An 18,697-nucleotide genomic window follows, 5' to 3' on the forward strand; every position below is an offset into this window, starting at 1 on the left:
CGTTTTGGTTTTTTTTTTTCCAGATTTTGATTTATGCTTTTTATAACTCCCATGATTTTCTTAATTTTCTTCTGTGTGTTCTGAAACATTAGGGTGGAGTTCTCACCTGTTTTGTGGGCATGTCTGTGACATGCATTCATTGGACACAGGGAAGGAGTCTTACGGTGGTCTCATTTTTCACGAAACATGGTATGGGCCCCAGCCTCGTCCAGTACTGTTGGTCATTTTCAAGTGAAATGCATGGTAGCAGTTTCAGGGTCCCTTCCTCCCTCTGCTGACGGGCTCACAGGTGATAGAAAGAGAGCCTCCTATTTTCTGCACTCAGCCTTCTCTGTATCTCCTTCCATCTTCATTTTTATTTTGAACTTCTCTTTCCTTCTCACCATTCTTTTCTAACTCAACTGGATTCTACATAATTTGTTTTTTTAGAGCAGGGTCTTGTCCTGGTGCCCCAACACTTCAATACCCAACCCCCTTGTATTCACCAGCAAACCGGAGTCTACAAAATCTGTATCCCACCCCAGGCTCACGTGCCGTCCTCAGAGACCCCACTTCTGGAACTTTCCAGTGAGTACATTGGGCAAATTTGTAGGTTTCCTGTTCTTTGGCGATCACTAGGTAATCCTATTATCTTCCCTGACAGATGCTACTATCACACAGGCCATGGCAAATCCTATTCGGATTTGTGAAGGTCTCTTATCACCTGCTGAAGGGATTTTAAGCTTTGCTAATCTAACCGCTCTGTTTTGGGTTGTTATTGTGGTGCAGGTTTAAGCTCCAGCTGCCCTGCTTGGAATTCAGCTTCCTGCTAACGTGAGCAGCAGCAGAAGACCCAAAGACCTGGGCCCCAGCCACCCATGTGGGAGACCAGGATGAAGTTCATGGATCCTGTCTTTGGCCTGTTCTAGAACTGGCTGTCGTGGCCTTTTAGGGAGTGGACCAGTGGATGGAAGATTGATATCTCTGTCTCTCTCCCTACTAATCCTTCTTTGTCTTTCAAATCAGTCAGTCTAACTGCAAGGTTTCCTTAACATAGGGTTCAGGGAGAGTCAAAGTGTGTGTTCAGTAGGTGCATGTAACTCATGGAATTATTTAAGGTACAATTTCCATTCCAAAAAGTTCCAGATGAGGTGCCATCAAACCCATAAAATAATAAAGGTTACACTGATTTTTTTCTGGGATCCAATCTATCCCCAGTAAAATTACTAATCTGCTATTTCAGCTATCTAATCAAACCAAACCACATCAGAGCATGTAAGGTACAGGGTATTTGCATTTCTTGAAAATGTGCTGAAGCCCTAACCTCACAAAGTAGTGATATTTGGAAGTGGGGTGTTTGGGAGGTATTTGGTTTACATGAGGTCATGAAGATTGGGTTCTCATGATGGATTAGTGCCCTCATAAAGAGAGACACACAGGTGCACGCTCTTCCTCCCTCTCTTCTTCCTGTGAGGACACAGAAAGATGGCCACCCACTACCCAGGAAGAGAGCCGTCAGCAGGAACTGCACTGGCCAGCACCTGGAAGCATGAGGAACACACTGCTGACGTTTTAAGGTAGTATTTTGGTATAGCAGTCAAGCAGACTAAGACACAGGGATAAGTCCATCAGACACTTATGTTAATGGCAAAAATGATTGACTAAAGAATACATAAAATAGAATTCAATTGACTGATAGTGACCCCTTAGACATCTACTAGGAATTGAGAATAAGGTTAGCACTCCCACTGCGATGGAGAAGTGACTGACACCATGGAGAGTAGGATCTAGTTAGAGGAACGCCTGCATGACCGGCTCTCATCCTTACTCACTTTGTCACAGAAGACCTTGATCTGGCAATAGGCTCTGTGAATGGGCTTGTTGCTACGATTATTATAGCTGTAGGTGTCGATCTGGATCATCAGAGGAAGTCCCTTCACTCCTTTTTGGGAGGAGAAGTCTGTACTCAGGCAGTTCACGGTGATGAAAATCTGACGGAGAGAGAAACAAACGGGAAGTTCACAAGTCACCATAAAAAGAATCTACAAAAAAACGTATAAGCTTTAGATCTGAAGTGAAAATTCTAAACAAATCTCTAAGGATAACAAGAATATGTTAATACCTCCACATAAAAATCTGGTCAGCGCATAAAGCATCATATATATAATTTAAAATTAGAAATATTGCTTTTATTATTTGACCTTGAAGCACACCCTTTAAATTTCTTTTCTGAAAGTTTATCAGCAAAGTCTGACTTAATTGTTTTTATACAGGCATAAATCAGATTCCCCAACATAATAAAGTTATAACTTTTAGTAGTTCTACCAGTTGTTCTAACCTCAGACTTGTGGGATTAAAAAATAACAATGTCTTCTTTTGCATATCATTGTACTGAAATTTAGTTGTGCCTTTACATAACTATTTTTCTTACATTACCATGAAATATGCAATTCAAAAAAACTTGTTATTTTTGAATTATAGGCCTAGGATAGTACCGGAGAATGGGCAATCAAGACATATTTGATGAATGAAGCAATGAGATTATCTACAGGAAGCCCATTAGAGTGGAAGTCAAAAGTCCCAAATTTTAGTCCTACTAAATAATTAAAAGACCTTATGCAAATCCATTAATTCTTCAATTTCCCTTTAACTCATCTCTAAAATCCAAGACAGAATGTCAACACTAATATATTCTCACATTAGTGAGAAAGCAAAGAGCAGCTGGCCTAGGACAGATGTGAAACAGGGGGTATTGAGCACAGTGAAGACACCAATCTCCTCACCTTACAGAAGAGGCTTCAAGAAATACAAAGCTACACATACCCAAAAAAGTGAAAATTCAAGTAAAATATCACACATTATAACATCAACCTAGAAAAGAACTAGAAATAATTTTTTAAAAAGATTTTATATATTTTTAAGTGAGAATTAGAGAGAGAGAGAGAGAGAAACATCTTCCATCAGCTGGTTCACTCCCCAGATGCCCACAATGGCCAGGGTTGGGCTTGGCTGAAGCCAGGATCAAGAAGCTTCTTCCAGATCTCCCATGTAGGTATGGGGACCTGAGAACTTGGGCCATCTTCACTTTCCCAGGCCATTAGCAGGGAGCTGGATCAAAAGTGGAGCAGCTGGGACTCGAACTGGTACCCATATGGGATGCCAGTATTGCAAATGGCAGCTTAACCTGCTGTGTCACAGTGCCAGCCCCGGAAATAATAATTTATTATAAAATATTGGTGAGAATAGAGAAGGGAGTGCAAATGAGTTAAATTTACCATCATTTTACAAAGTGGTGGCATTTAAAGTAGATTTACTATGAAATTGATGTAGAATTATAGCATCCAGATGTCTGTGGTAGCTACATTGACAATTATCAGGTGGTCTCTACTTTGGAATAATATGAACATGAAAAAAAAAAAGTATCAGTAAAAAAAGGAGGTGACCTCTAAGGAGAACCAGAACTATATTATTCTTTTAGTACTATTTTCATTTGATATGGCCTGTATTACTTTTATTTAACATAAACATTTAAATGACTCATGGCTTTAAAACTGTAGAATTATGTATTCTGAAAACCATGTCATCAGATGTCCCAGGTAACCCTGGTTTTATTTGGGCCTCTGAGCTTTTCGTTGGCCTCCAGTGCCTGGACCTGAAGTCCCTGGTGTTGCAGCAATAGCACACGCTCTAACCCTGCAGGAGGCACGAGCCGCCTTCTAAAGGTCTAATTTTTGATGTTAACATCCAGGTCTGGTTTAATTATTCCTTTCAAGCCCTATGCCTATAGTCACTTACACACCCAGACATCTCATTTCTAGTGCTCTCTACACCTCCTTTTTATTTTACTTTTGATCGTCTCACTTGGCAGTGAGAACTGCTTTAGTGAGGAGACACATCAGTAGCCCCCGAGGCCCACTGACTGGTCTTAGTGGCCTGCTAACGACAGCAACCTGGTGCCCTCACCGTCCCAGCACCATCTGAGAGCAAGCACCTTGGGAGGATGAACTATGGCTATGTTCATCTCATTCACCATTCCTTCAACTCGCGTGCTCGCTCATGACAGTCCGTGAGCACCCACACACGCCTACAATGGGTCAAACACAACATTAGACCCTAGAGATGGGAGAGAAAACCCAACTCCCACCTCATGAAGCTGACAGTCCACAGGGAGGACAGATGAGCGACCAAGCAATGACCAACAGAGCGTCGTCATGGTTGTGGAAAAGAGGTGTGTACAGAGGTCTTGAAACACAAAACGGACCCCTGAGCCCAGAGCGTATGAATGAAATACAAATCCATGCAAATGCTGGGCTCAGGGCAGGGGCTTCACAAATACAGAGCAATGGTTAAAAAAAAAAGAGAGAGAGAGAGCAAAATAAAGATGCAAATATCAGGCGGCTCCAGAGAACGGAGTGATGAAGACGAGTAAATAAAGAATACGCCAGGCACGAGTCTTCTGTGTGCTTCCAGGATAAGTGTTTTGCCCACCACGATCACACAGATAGAAGAAGCTGTTTGCTCCTAGAGAGGCCCAGTTGATGGAGAAGTGTTGAATAACATTCATGCATACAGCCAATACTCATGAAGTGCCTATAAATTGTGCTAAGACCTACACAGATGCAGCAGCTATGGGTCCTGAAGTCACGTTAGTCCTAAATGAGATGGGAAAGAGACACTCTGGCGGTGCTGGAAGGATTACAACAGCTTCACCAAATACTGATTTGTAGGTAAAAAGAAAAAAAGTATATTTTCTAGGAGCATTTGGCTTCTTTCATCATCATTATTACCGGCAATGGGGTTTATGACATCAGCAAACCAAACAAATGATTACTCTGCTGAGCTATGCAGTTGTCTATAATTTGGACCATACATTTCCTACAGAAATCTCGCTGTTGGTGGCTTTCATCCACCCAGACTGGTTTTTTTTCCCCACTCCTTCACGAAGCCCGCCTAGTACTGCAGAAGCCGGAAGTGTTCTGAAGAATATTCCCTAAGATATCAGGTTTCACGCTGGTGCCCTGATTTCACTGCACGTTACTTCCAGGTAGGCAAGGAGCACAATGAACTGTGGCCTTATCAGCTCCAAGTCTCAGCTCTGAGAGCTGGAGGGATGGACTGGGAATATCCACAAAGGCCTCTGCAGGAAAGAAATCCACTGGCAGGTGCTTACAGGCAACACACTACAACAAATAGACTAATCCCCATTTGGAGGAACTCTAAATATCAATAGAGATGCTCTTTGATGGACAAAGGAACCAGCGCACACTAAACCATACCTGTAGACACTTAGACTAGGTTCTCTGAACATAGAAAGGTCCTTAGAAGATGGTCCAACTGGTTCTCTTTGATTCAAGATATCCTGATCTATAAAAGGTAAACAACAGGAGAAGCTGGCTTCTGTGCCTCATTGTGTGGGCAGCTCCCACTCTTAGCCTAACAGGCAGGGATTTTAGAAGAGGGCTGGCACTGCTTCCTGACCCGGTAGAAAGCAGAGCTTCAGGGGATGGCGTATCACTCAGAGTCTCCTGGTGCTGTACTCAAAACCCAGATGGTTGAATTTTAACTGAAGTTAGGGAGGAGGGGTTGGAAAGGCATGGAAGGACGTGAACTAGAACTTGGCTGGGGAACTGATAAGCATAACTTTGTTTTATCCTGCGAACCCAACCATGTCCCAGCTCCACGCACGGCAGGCAAACGTGAGAGCAACTTACTTCAACTTTATCTACAAAGGACTTGTATGTAAATAGCTATCAGGGAGGCCCAAGGAAAAGGTCCGACTTTCCCCACCGAATGTTCAGCCAATGTCAAGCACAGAAAGTCCTTTTGAACTTCATCAGGGGCCCTGATGGGGTAAAGGGCATTAAAGTGCCATACACAATTACCTATCATTTTATCTAAGAGCTATGAATGTGATGTGTGTCCATATAACATTTTCAAATTCTCAGTTGCTTGCTTTCCTATAGTTCTAACAGTACATAATTTACCTTTTTTTTTTTTAAGAAACAATTCATTAAATCAAGTGTATTCAGGCAGATAATAAATACAGCAAAAATATGTCCCTGGTTCCAAGACTGATTCCGATAGGAAGATGGTTTCTAAATGTACCTTTCCCAGAAACAGAAGCAGTCTCCTGATACTTGACATTTCTTAATAAAATCATCCATTACATATGAATGACAATTCCCATTCTGTGGCTCCTACACACACAAGTGGCTTTGCCAAGGTTACAACACCTCTCAGTGGTGCGCTGCTGTGTAGTAACATCTATCAAAATAAATACAAATCCATGAGCTTTATAATTGTTACAATAATTCAATTATTAATGACCAAGATTTTTCCAAACATTTCCCATTAAAGTAAATGAGTCTGCCTTTTATTTAGAAAGCAATGTGGGATTTTAAACATCCTAACATCCATGATTTGAAGTAACGTGTTTTTCTCAGTTTAAGCCATCCCATTCTCAGCTTTGAAGATCTTTCTGATTGAAGACTAAGACAGTTACTCATTTCCTACTGATCTGGATTCTAAAGAGCTCCCTTCCAAGAAACTGCACGTGCATTGGCCTCCAAAGACAGGGACAAGGTACACATTAAGAAATGGCCATTTACCACTGGCCCACATTCCCTTTTCACAATCAATGTGCACACACATAAAGGTGCCTTTGCTAGTTAATCTTTTTTTTGGTTCTTAGATTTATTACAGAATTTACAGACAGTTTTCTTACATTTCAATCTTTCCTTCTATTTTGATAGGACTGTGATGGCCGATGGATTATCAAATTGTGACAGATGAGGAGACTAGAAGTGGACAACGTTAAATGTAAAATCTCAGTCTTGCGCATTCATCTATGTCTTCCGTGCAGTATTTCACCTAACAGTTGGCAGGCGTCTCCCCTCTGCGCCAGGTGACACGCTAGGAAGTAGGGACACAGACAAGACACACTACTTGCCCTTGGGGAGCTTATATTTTGTTGAGGATCTCAGGACCCCTGAGGTTTGCTGACACTGCCAGTTACACAACACTTTTATGAAACATAAAATATGGTCAGCTTGGACAGAGCTTGCGAAAGAGCAAATCAGGAGAAGGGAGCCTTTTTAAAAATTATTTTTTTTTAATAGAAAGCTTTTATTTAATAAATATAAATTTTATAAGTACAACTTTTGTATTATAGCGGTTCTTTCCCCCATACCTGCCCTCTCGCCCCTAAACCATCCCACCTCCTGCTCCTTCTCCAATCCCATTCTTCATTAAGATTCATTTTTAATTATCTTCATATACAGAAGATCAAATTAGTATATACTAAGTAAAGATTTCAACAGTTTGCACCCACACAGACACACAAATTATAAAGTACTGTTTGAAGACTACTTTTACCATTAATTCTCATAGTACAACACATTAAGGACAGAGATCCTACATGGGGAGTGCAGTGATTCCTGTTGTTGATTTAACAATATACACTCTCATTTATGACGTCAGTAGTCACCTGAGGCTCTTGTCATGAGCTGCCAAGGCTATGGAAGTCTCTTGAGTCCACAAACTCTGACATTTTTTATACATAATCAAAGTGGAAGTTCTCTCCTCCCTTCAGAGAAAGGTACCTGAAGGGAGCCTTTCCATGCTGCTACCAATAGATTGGCTGCTCCGTGAACTCATGGACTCCCAGTCAGAAGAAACATCTGAGCACAGAGTAAAAGATTCGCCCACTTGACTCTTGGATCACGTGTGGCTATTTTAAATCTTTTCTATTCATGTTGACTTATTTATTCTTATTTATTTCAGTGGCAGAGAGATACAGAGAGATATGGAGACAAAGAGCACTCATCTTCTGGCTCACTCCCCAGATGTTGACAGTGATCCAGGTTGGGCCAGGTCCAAACCAGAAGCTGGGGACTCACTCCAGGTCCCCCACGGGGTGACAAGCACCCAACTACTTGGGCCATCACCTGCTGTCTCCCAGGGTGCACATTTTCAGAGTTGGAATCTGGAACCAAGCCAGACACTGCAATATGGGAAGGGGTCGTTCCAACCGGGATTTTAACAACTAGTCCAAGTGCCTGCTCCCAAGTTCCTGTTTAATCCTTAAATCACGCTGTGAGTTTGTAATACCTGAAAATGGTACAACATTTAAAAGGTACTAAAGAACAAACTGTGAATATTGTCCCTCTTTCTTGTCCCCCAGCCAACCAAGTTTCCTTCTAGAAATATGCTGTATGCAAATGTACATTGTTTTCTGTTTTACACAAATAGTAGCACAGCACACACTTAGTTCTGCATCTTGCTTTTTCACCTAACAATAAAATCCAAAGACAGTTATCTCTTTAAAAAGGCACAAATTAGGGAATGACAATTTCTTCAACATTAGGCAGTTTCCGGTCTTCCCGTAATGATGCAATGGGTGCTGCTCTACAGGGTTCTCACACACATGTGCCCATATGAATTCCTGCACTCAAGCTACTGCGAAATTGCTTCTGCAAATAAAATGCACAGCATAGTCACCAGAGGCCTTCTTCAAATGTATATTGCAGGGTCACTCTCCCCCACACCTTCCAATCCAGGAGGTCTAAGCTCAGAAGTCCAGTCCTTGCATCTCTACCAATTGGCCAAGTTGAAGCGGATCCTGCTGGTTGAGGAGCACACTTTGAAAACCACTGGCTAACGCACTTGACCTCACTGGCCATCTCTCTCCACTCCTTCTCCTTCCCCCTTACTCTTTGGTATTCCCCTTATGCACCACCCCTGCCTTCTCCGGTTCTTCTCCCTCTACACTCCCGAATGGAGAGGTTTTCCAGTCCTGTCCTTGATCCTCTTCTCCCCACCTTCCCATTCTCTCCACCATTGTATTCTATCTCATGGCTGTGATGGTCTCCTCTTTACAAACTGTACCAAGTTGTCGCGGGAGTGCTCTAATTTCCCACTTGTCCTCTGCACTCCAGCCTCTGCTTCTTTGGATGCCCATTCTCCCACCTGGCACGCTCTTCTTTCCAAATTCCTCGTCTCTACATTCCACCTGCTGTTGAAGAAACAGCTCACACACCACTTCTTCCGTCACGCTTCCCAGACCTCCTGGAGAGGGGCTCTCCCTACAAACAGTGCAGGCTGTGTTGGGGTAGGAGTGGGTGTGCAGTAGGTGTGGGGCACAGAGAAAGAGTCAGAAAGGGGACAAAGCAAGTAAGGCAAAATATTAATGAGTCTGATCTAGGTGAGAGCTGGGTGATGTTAATTTTATTATTCTTTTGGGGCCAGCGCCGTGGCTCACTTGGTTAATCCTCCACCTGCGGCGCCAGCATCCCATATGGGCACCGGGTTCTAGTCCCCGGTTGCTCTTCTTCCAGTCCAGCTCTCTGCTATGGCCCAGGAAGGCAATGGAGGATGGCCCAAGTCCTTGGGCCCCTGCAACTGCATGGGAGACCAGCAGGAAGCACCTGGCTCCTGGCTTTGGATCAGTGTAGCTATGGCCATGGTAGCCATTTGGGGGGTGAACCAACAGAAGGAAGACCTTTCTCTCTCTCTCTCACTGTCTAACTCTATCATCTGTCAAAATTAAAAAAAAAAAATTATTATTCTTTCAACTTCTCATTTGAAGTCTTTGAATATAAAGGAAATAAAATGATAAAATGGAATGATTTCTCTCTCACAACACTTTATTTCTGTTAGAGTTATTGTCACTCTCTACCTCATATTACAACATTTATATTTCTGTCACTGTTCCCCACCTAGTCCAAGTGTTCTCCGAGAGCAAGGGATTCTGCCTGACGCAGTGCGTGATGTGCAGTGGACACGCTGCTTCTAAGGAGTGACTATCCCCTTGTCAGAGACAAAGGAGGAGACATCACTGCAAAATCTTCCCCAAAATAGGCACAGTGGGAAAAGTACGTACTTCAGACCCAAACAGGCTTAGATTAGAATTCCACCTGTGATATGCGTTAGCTTGCAACCTAGATAAGCTAGCTAACCCCTCTGGTCCTCAAATTCCTCATTAATTAAATGAAAAATGCTATCCATCAAAAATATGAATATTGCATAATGTATATAAAGTGCTGGGCAGAGTGCCTGGTGTACAGTAATCACTGAACAAATATTAGTCATTGTGCACACATGCACACAAGGTCATTTTATGAAACCCAAGTCTAATCTCATTCTCTGCACAATACAACAATTCATACATGTTACAGAGCCCTAAGCAGAACTCGTGCTAGAAACCATGGATACTCCACATTCTAGCAAAAGATCAAGCTGCTGATGACTTCAGGGAGATGCCTTCCAAAGATTATTCCTTTTATATATGAATTAACTCCAGTTTTATAGTTTTTCCTGCCATCCATTACCTTATAAAACTGGAACAAAGGCATGGCTTTGTTTAAGTTCAATAACAAAGACTCCAGCAAATGTTTACCTTTCCCTTTTAAAGCTTCCTTCACCCGCACCCCACCCCAGCAAACACATAAAAATGCCATTTGCCCTGCCTTGCAGTGCATAACCCAATCTTTCAAGACCCCTCACAGGAGCCTCCCACAACCCTATCTTTACTCTGAGGATACCATAAGATGGCCTGTTTTAAAATCATCCCCAATTTGGGCATTGGATATAAATAACTTTTTCTTAATTGGAGGACCTATTGACTCCAGAGGACCCTCTCTTATAAGCAGAAGTCTCCAACCCAAGGCATCAGAGTGGTAGGAGTTGGGACCATGAACCCCCACGTCACTCTGCAGAGGGGTCCCCTCCAGGAAGTCCTTTGGTGTCCCTTTCCACCCAGGCATTGATTATTTACCCATCTCCCCTTCTCCCCAGGTGTCCGGCTAGAGTCCGGTGAAGAGAAAGCTCTTTCCATTCAGGAGCATCCATTGAAAGGCAGGATTCATCAAGAGTACCAACCTTTACTTTTCTAAGCACTGTGCCCTGGCGCACAGCACAGGTCCAGCAAAAGCTGATACATATGTTAGACCAAAAAGGAATATTGGGAGTGAGAAAGAGAAAAGGAGGGAGGGAGGAAAATTGCAAGTTTGGGACAGCTTAACAAATTCACCAAGATTCAGTACCAATCTTTCCATGAACATGACCTTAATTTTTACCCATGAAGATGGGATAACTTACAATGTCTAAGATTAGAAACCCTACATTTTCTCCGACTTGCTACCTTTCCTTAGGTTACGGTGAAAGCCTTGTAGTCCACCGCCCTGTCTTTGAAGCCATAAATTGAGATAATGGGACAGAGAGGCTGCTTTCCTGTGCAGTACTAGCTGATGGAGCAAAAGATATTCTTGGCTTGTTGGCCAGTAGCTGCACCTTGAGCAAAAAAACAGGGAAGAGGAAGGGTCGACCTGTACACTCAGAAAGGAAGAGACCTGGATTTCACACGGAAAAAGGAAGTCAACCCATATGACAATTCTTGTTCCATCTCATAGTACGAAGCAAGTCTGCAGAAGTCAGCACACAGTCATTGCAACCCGGGCTGCATCCAATGCACCCTACGTCCACGGCAGCTGCAGTGCAGTGCAGGGTCACTACATCAACTCCACTTGCTTCCTCAGCGATGGGCTTGCAAGTACTGATGAGATCTCCAAGACCCTCGTCTCTCACTTATGTTTCCTTCTCAAGCCAGCTGACATCTAAGCGAAGCTCTGTTTCCATCCCTCATGTTGGGTCTCGGTTTTGAGATGGTACTTTCTTGGTATCAAACAAACAAATCAGATACAAGGTGATAATTAATGTAAAAACTCTTAAGGAAAAGAAGCCCGGGGGAAATATCAACAGGCCTGCCCCTCCCTCTGACCACCTTTTATTTTCCTAGTTTCAAAAATTATACCTAAAGCTCTTTTATAAATACAATTCATTTAAAGTATCCAAAAGGACTCTGAGTTAAAGGACTCTATTTGCAAAGTAAATAGTGGCTTGTGGGTAAGTATTGACTTGCAGTTTTCCCGCTCGGTAAGTATGGTATTCATTTGCTGGATTTCCTGAGTGGCACACGGAAAGAAGTCAACCCCATGTGCCTTCAGCAAACTTCATCTTCTGGGATAACAATCCTCATGCCTGCTTTGTTTTTTTTTTTATTAAAGCTGTGCTTCTTGAATGGCTTTGCCAAAAGAGTAAGAAATAGTCTCCACTATCCATACTGGAAAAAAGCAATAAAAGGTGTACAGAAACAATGTAGAAGAGTCAAGAAAAGAAATTCAGGATACAAAGGAAAAGAACTAGAAAGAGATGGGGGAGATGGCGAAGAAACAAGTAAAGGAATGAAGAAAAACCACTGAGCTATGTCAGAGAGGCAAAATGTTAGCGTGAACGTTCAGCTTCAGTTACGGTAATAATTACACAAAGGACCATTAGTGTGTCAGGTTAATCAACACACACACACACTCACACACACTCAGAGTTGACAATGGAAAAGAATCTCGATTAGTTCTCTCTCTCATGGCTGTCCTGGCCAACGATGGGTATGACATGAACAGTAACACACCAGGGCAACAAAAGACATGACCAGGAAGCGCTCTGTGTGCTGGACAGGTTGGGCCAGGAGGCCATCCTTGCTGGGCACGTGGGGAGGCTGTGATGTGAGGACAGGGCAGGTGGCAAAAGCAGGGTGGCCTGATTGAACTGCTTTGCTCAATGACAGGAGCGCGACCATTTGTCTTCTTTCTTTTTAGACCAAACTATGTGGCTCCCTACAGATTTCCTGCAGAAGAAAAAAATACAGCAAGCTTTGCCCTGAAGAGAGATTTCTGATTTCCCTCTTTGAGATAGTTAACAGCACAGCTCTGAATTCAGAGACACCTGCGTTCAAAATCACCTTTTCCATTTGCCTAATCATGCGATGCCTGCTTTGTCAAAAGGTCTTAGTGGCATCAGAATCTACACCTCGCAGGAATATCATCCATGATTTCTCTTATCCATGCCTCAGCCCTGCTCACTTCCAATCTCACCCAGAAAATCATTACTAGAGCTCGACACGTACCCTGTATGTGTCTGACACTGTCTAAAGTTGCAACAGCTTCCTGTCTGGAAGTTCCTCCCCAAAGCCCAGGAACAGCTCATTGATCAGATCAGATAAACCTCTCCCTAAAGGCTATTGCTTCCTGCATCTCAACGAAGAGGGAGGAGGAGCCGGGCAGACAGCACTAGGGAGGTGACCACTCTGTTTCTGCCAGCAGAGGCACTGGGCTGCACACAGCAGCAGCAGAGTGACCTAGAGATAGTCCCATATTCTCCCAGTAGCAGAAATTTTTCTAGAAGTCAGAGATGGGAGATAGGCTGGTGGTGGACTTGACACTTTGCTTATTTTAGTATGGTGAACATGGGAAAGATACATTTTCACTAAATCAAGATCATCCCAAAAGATTTGGATGCAGAGCAATTAAACACCAATGCTTGTGGCTGGTGTTGTGGTGTAGTGGGAAAAGCCGCCGCCATCTGTGACCCCGGCATCCTATAGGGGTGCCTCTTTGAGTCCCGGTTGCTCCACTTCCGGTCCAGCTCCCTGCTAATGCACGTGCAAAAGTAGGAGAAGGTGGTGCAAGTGCTTGGGGCCCTGCACCCATGGTGGGAGGCTCCTGGCTTTGGTCTAGTCCAGCCCTGGCTGTTGTGGCCATCTGGAGAGTGAACCAGTGGACGAAGGACCTCTCTCTATCTCTCCCTTTCTCTCTGTAACTCTTTCAAATAACTAGATTTTAAAAGAAATAAAATAAAAAATAAAAACCCCAATGTTCAAGGAAAGAAAACTCCTCAATCTGTAATCGTTTATGAAAACAGCCCTGGACAGAAACGAGGGGACCTGGTTTCAAGAATCTTTTCAGAAATCTGGGAAGAAAAGGACAGCCTGTCATGAGGGTGAGCTGCACCCCCTGTCCTGGGGGTGATGTCATGGCTAGGGACAGGCAGAGCCGGCTGCCAGGAACCTGAGCTCGCGGGTCCTCAACAGCTCAACAGGGTCTCGCACGGGAATTCCTCTCTCCAGGATTACTGGCCAGCAAATCGATGACTTGTGTAGCAGAGTTGGGTGGGCTAGGATTGTGGCCACTAAGAACCCTACCCACCTTCACGACAGGGACACTGTGCATACCGCATGGGCTCCCAGATGCACAGAGCCTGAAAGTTGATGCAGGTCCTGTTGGAGACCACGTGCGCTGCTGTCACCGTGCACAACCAGCACCACCAGTCCCCAGGGGAAGAACCTGTGGCCGTTCTGCCAGAAACAGGCTGCACCTGACACCCTGCGGATCTGGAAATCATCTCCAAACCCCACTGTAACTAACAGTTTAGCACCTTCCCTGGCCAAATGTTGGTTCTATTATAATTAAATCAAACTAAATGACTAGAGTTTCATGTCCTTTCCTTGCCTCTTAGGTGCTAAGTGAGAGAAATACAGTGTGAAATCCACAACAAAAAAAAGAAAAAAAAGTGTGCCCTGGAAAAAATTAATCAGCCTCATCATGTGTTGTAAAACAACCAAAGACTGGACCAGGCTGCTTTTTATAAATTTGAATAAACACATTGCAACTTACACAACCAATGAAAAGCTATCCTTTAAGATAACAGACAGTTTCCGGAAACGAGCTGCCGTGACTCAGAGATTATCTATAGTGACTCTGCTGATACCACCTGCTGCAAAGCTGCTTGATGGTACCACGTGCAAAAAAGTCATCATTTTTAACCCAAAAATGATACTACTCATCTTATTGGCAGGTATGCCTATTTGGATCCAAGTGATTTCTGGTATTTTTAAAAACTCTTGCAAAGATTAAGTCCACTCGTGGAAAGCTAAGACACTGTGGCAAAAAAAAAAGACCTAAATGAAAGATCTCTATGAGTGAGATTCCAGCGGAAAGAACGGGCCATCAAAGAAGGAGGTGCCTTTCTCTGAAGGGAGGAGAGAACTTCCACTTTGACTATGGCCTTGTCTAAATAAGGTCAGAGTTTGTGAACTCAAGAAGCTTCCATAGCCTTGGCAGCTCATGACAAGAGCCTCAGGTGATTCCTGACGTCATAAATAAGAGTGTCAGTTGTTAAATCAACAACGGGAGTCACTGTGCTCTTACTCCCCATGTAAGATCCCTGTCCTTAATGTGTTGTACTATGCAAATTAACAGCAAAACTACCACTCAAACAGTACTTTATACTTTGTGTATCTGTGTGGGTGCAAACTGTTGACATCTTTACTTAGTATATACTAATTTGATCTGTATATAAAGATAATTGAAAATGAATCTTGATGAAGAATGGGATGGGAGAGGGAGTAGGAGATAGGATGGGTTGTGGGTGGTAGGAGGTTATGGCAGGGAAAAGCTGCTATAATCCAAAAATTGTACTTTCAAAATTTATATTTATTAAATAAAAGTTTAAAAAAAAAAAAGATTAAGTCCACAGTGGCAGCACAGTCTCTGGCCGTCCACCACTCTCTGTGGCACTCTAAGCCCTGGCCACGGGAACCCGGGAAGTCAGCAAGCGTTCCTCTGAGCCACAGACTTGACTGAGCTGACCAATCTTTGAGCCTCCACTGAATCTCCACTTTCCCCAATGCTGAGGGCCAATACAGGTCCAGACTGCTCATCAACTGTCTGTGGGCCATGTGACTGAGCCTAAAAACTCAAGTATCCACCCGGGTCAGGCAAAGAACATTCCAGAATGGAGAAGGCTAGGGGAATCAATAAAGAGAACAGCCAGTAGCTCACAAGAACCACTCAGGGCCCGTGGTTGCCAGAATCTTTAATTATCTGAAAGAATCCAGAAACCTGGATTTAAAAAAAATTAACCTCCTTGGGCAGGCATTTAGCCTAGCAGGCCACAGGTTAAGATACCTGTATCCATACCAGACGTCAGAAAGGGTATTTAGAAGGACAGGAAAACTTTAGTAGGTGAAGAGGAGCTGTGGGGAGCCAGCGTTTAGCTTAGCAGTTAAGATACCTGCCTCCCCCATCAGAATCCCTGGGTTCCATACCCAGTTCTGGTTCCAGACTCCAGCTTCCTGCTAGTGCTGTCCGTGGGAGGTAGTGGTGATGGCTCGAGTAACCGGGTTCCTGCCACCCTGGCCTGGGAGACCTGGATTGCGTTTCTGGCTCACAGCTCTGGCCCAGCCCAGTCTCAGCCATTACAAGCATTTGAGGAGCGAAACAGCAGATGGGATGGGAGCTCTCCATCTCCCTCTCTCCTTCTCTCTCTCTCTCCCTCTCTCCCTTTCTCTCTCTCAAATAAATATTTTAAATAATAATTCTTGATTATTAAATGTGAATAAAATGCTGCATTTCAAATATAAGTACGTAAATGCAGAATACACACAGACAGATATAACATTCTTCAGACCATATGGAGACCGTAGGTCACAAGTTTATGCACTTGGCCACCCAGGCCAAAATGACATGGGACACTGAATGGATCCTCAGCCCTGAAACCTATAGAAGATCTCAGTATGGAAGTTGGAAAGCAAATACAACTGTGAGAAGATGACTAAATATGAAAACCACACACAAGTCCACTCATGTAGTAGGAGAAAGACTCCTATTCCTTCTGGCTTGGTCAAAACCTTTTATTCCATAACCATGTGACCTTATTATTTGCAGGCTGATTATAAGATCAATAACATTTTAAAGAGATGCCTTGGGCTCTGCAGAGTAATCTTCTCAGCCTCCCTAATGAAGTCGATTTCAATGTAATGGCTTTTCTCTACTAGTAGTTTGGAAGAAGTTATTGGGAACTATATTTTACTACTTACTGATTAATCCAGACTGCATCAAATTGCAGCCAATTAATAACTGCTAAAAATATATTTTAAAGGAACAGAACACGTTTTGGTACTAAAGCAATGTCAGATTTCTTCCACTGCCATTTGCTCACAGTACATGTGAACTTAAACTTGTCTGTCCAGAACCACACATATGCTGGCACACACACATTTCGCCAAGAACACGAGCTCCCACACATGGTAAATGAGTGGATGACCTTGGATGAAAGCTCAACTGAATCCCAAAGTAACGGGGTCCCTGGTCTACAGGGCAGCCTGAAGCTTCCAGCAGAAACTGGTGTAGATATTTTCAAGACCCATACTGAAGCACTGGCATTAACACAGTCATCCACGGCACTCGTTACTGGATTGCATGCCAAGGACATGATGAAGGTGGGATTGCTATAAATCAGGCACTTCTAGTTAGAGGATCCCAGTTCCTCCCCAGCGACTCAAGAAGGCCTGGCCTCTGCCTGGTCGCACTGTTAGTTCCCCCACCTCCCTCTCTGAAGCACCAGCGAGACATCTGCAGGTGCTCATGAGTTGGTTTTGTTTTGAATGTGGGACACAAAGTCCAGCGAGCTCAGATGGCTCTCGCTAAGGATTCCCACCAGCTCCAGGACTGTGCCGTCACAAGGAACCTTGAGGAGGACAGAGAGCAAAGAGAAAGGCCAGGCAGCGGCTGGAGGGGCACAGGAGTTAGGTGGGAGGACGGAAGGGGTGCACATACATGTGGCCAAGTTGGAGGAAGCTCTCCTAGCAGAGGGCAGGGCACGCAGAGGGGCTCAGGCAGGGCCGAGAGCATAGAGCTTAGGTAGGGAGGCGTGGAGCCCAGACAATGGCACTGTGCAGTTCCTGATCCCGCAGCGACCTGAGCCTGTGGCCGTGGCCAGGCCTGCTTCCTCCCTCTGAGAGGCACGGAGCCCCCGCAGTGCGTGGCCAGGCCTGCTTCCTCCCTCTGAGAGGCACGGAGCCCCGCAGTGCATGGCCAGGCCTGCTTCCTCCCTCTGAGAGGCATGGAGCCCCGCAGTGCATGGCTTCCTCCCTCTGAGAGGCACGGAGCCCCCACAGCATGTGGCCAGGCCTGCTTCCTCCCTCTGAGAGGCACGGAGCCCCGCAGTGCATGGCCAGGCCTGCTTCCTCCCTCTGAGAGGCATGGAGCCCCGCAGTGCATGGCTTCCTCCCTCTGAGAGGCACGGAGCCCCCGCAGCATCTCCCAGCCCATGCTCCCACTCTGTCACTGCGTGCCCATTTGGGTCACCTTCCCGGCCTGAAGCCAGCTTCAGCGAGGCCGTTTTCTACATGAGCGAAGTGAGACACTGCACAATTCTTCTTCCCGTGGGTCACGCCCATGAACTTCCCCCAGGGTTTCCTCTCTCGCCTGGCCCTCCCCGCTGGCAGACAATATGGTATTGACCAGCTCTTTACATTGACCTTTTCATTAGTTTGAAGACAAAGTCAGCTGACCCTGGCCCACATGGTACGTCACTGAAGCAGAAAACAAGCTTAGGTTTCATCTGGAGGCTTCCCGTAGGTGCAAAATAAGGATCAAGAATCCGAGGCTAAGAAAGAACACAGGAGGAAGAGTGGTTTCGAGTTTTTATAAAAAGCCAGCGAGACTCCTGGCTTCATGGCCAATCTATGCTCTGGGCAGTGTCTCAGGCTCAAAACGACACGCCTTCACCCTCCTGGCACCCAGGGAAGTGGAAAATGGTGAAGCAGCCAGCAGAAAGGAGAACCTCAAGGTCACGGCGAGGGGCCCAGACACCTGCACTCTGCTGCCTAGATCTGTCCGTCTGCCAGCGTGGGCCCTGGCAGCCTTGCAGGGGTGAGGAAGCCCGCATAGGTGCTTACCTGTGAAGACGGTAGCCCAAGTCCTTCCCTGCCTGTCAAAGCCGCTGCATGGAGGGGCTCCCGGGGCACCTGAGGGACTCTGCAGCACAGCCAGAAGGGATCTTTAGCTGCCAAAATGGAGCTTGGAGCCGGAAGGAGGTGCCACCA

General features: G+C 44.8%; 1 protein-coding gene across 1 annotated transcript in view; it reads right to left on the reverse strand.

Annotated features, from left to right (window-relative positions):
- Nucleotides 1–18,697, reverse strand: part of GRHL2 (grainyhead like transcription factor 2) — a 107,092-nt gene that overhangs the window by 41,592 nt on the left and 46,803 nt on the right. The window contains exon 8 of the mRNA XM_062189484.1: nt 1,812–1,970. Within this exon, the coding sequence (XP_062045468.1) occupies nt 1,812–1,970 (159 nt within the window). The remainder of the gene's footprint in view (nt 1–1,811; nt 1,971–18,697) is intronic.

The sequence above is a fragment of the Lepus europaeus genome, chromosome 4 (genome assembly GCF_033115175.1).
Source record: "Lepus europaeus isolate LE1 chromosome 4, mLepTim1.pri, whole genome shotgun sequence".
Classification (NCBI taxonomy): Eukaryota; Metazoa; Chordata; class Mammalia; order Lagomorpha; family Leporidae; genus Lepus; species Lepus europaeus.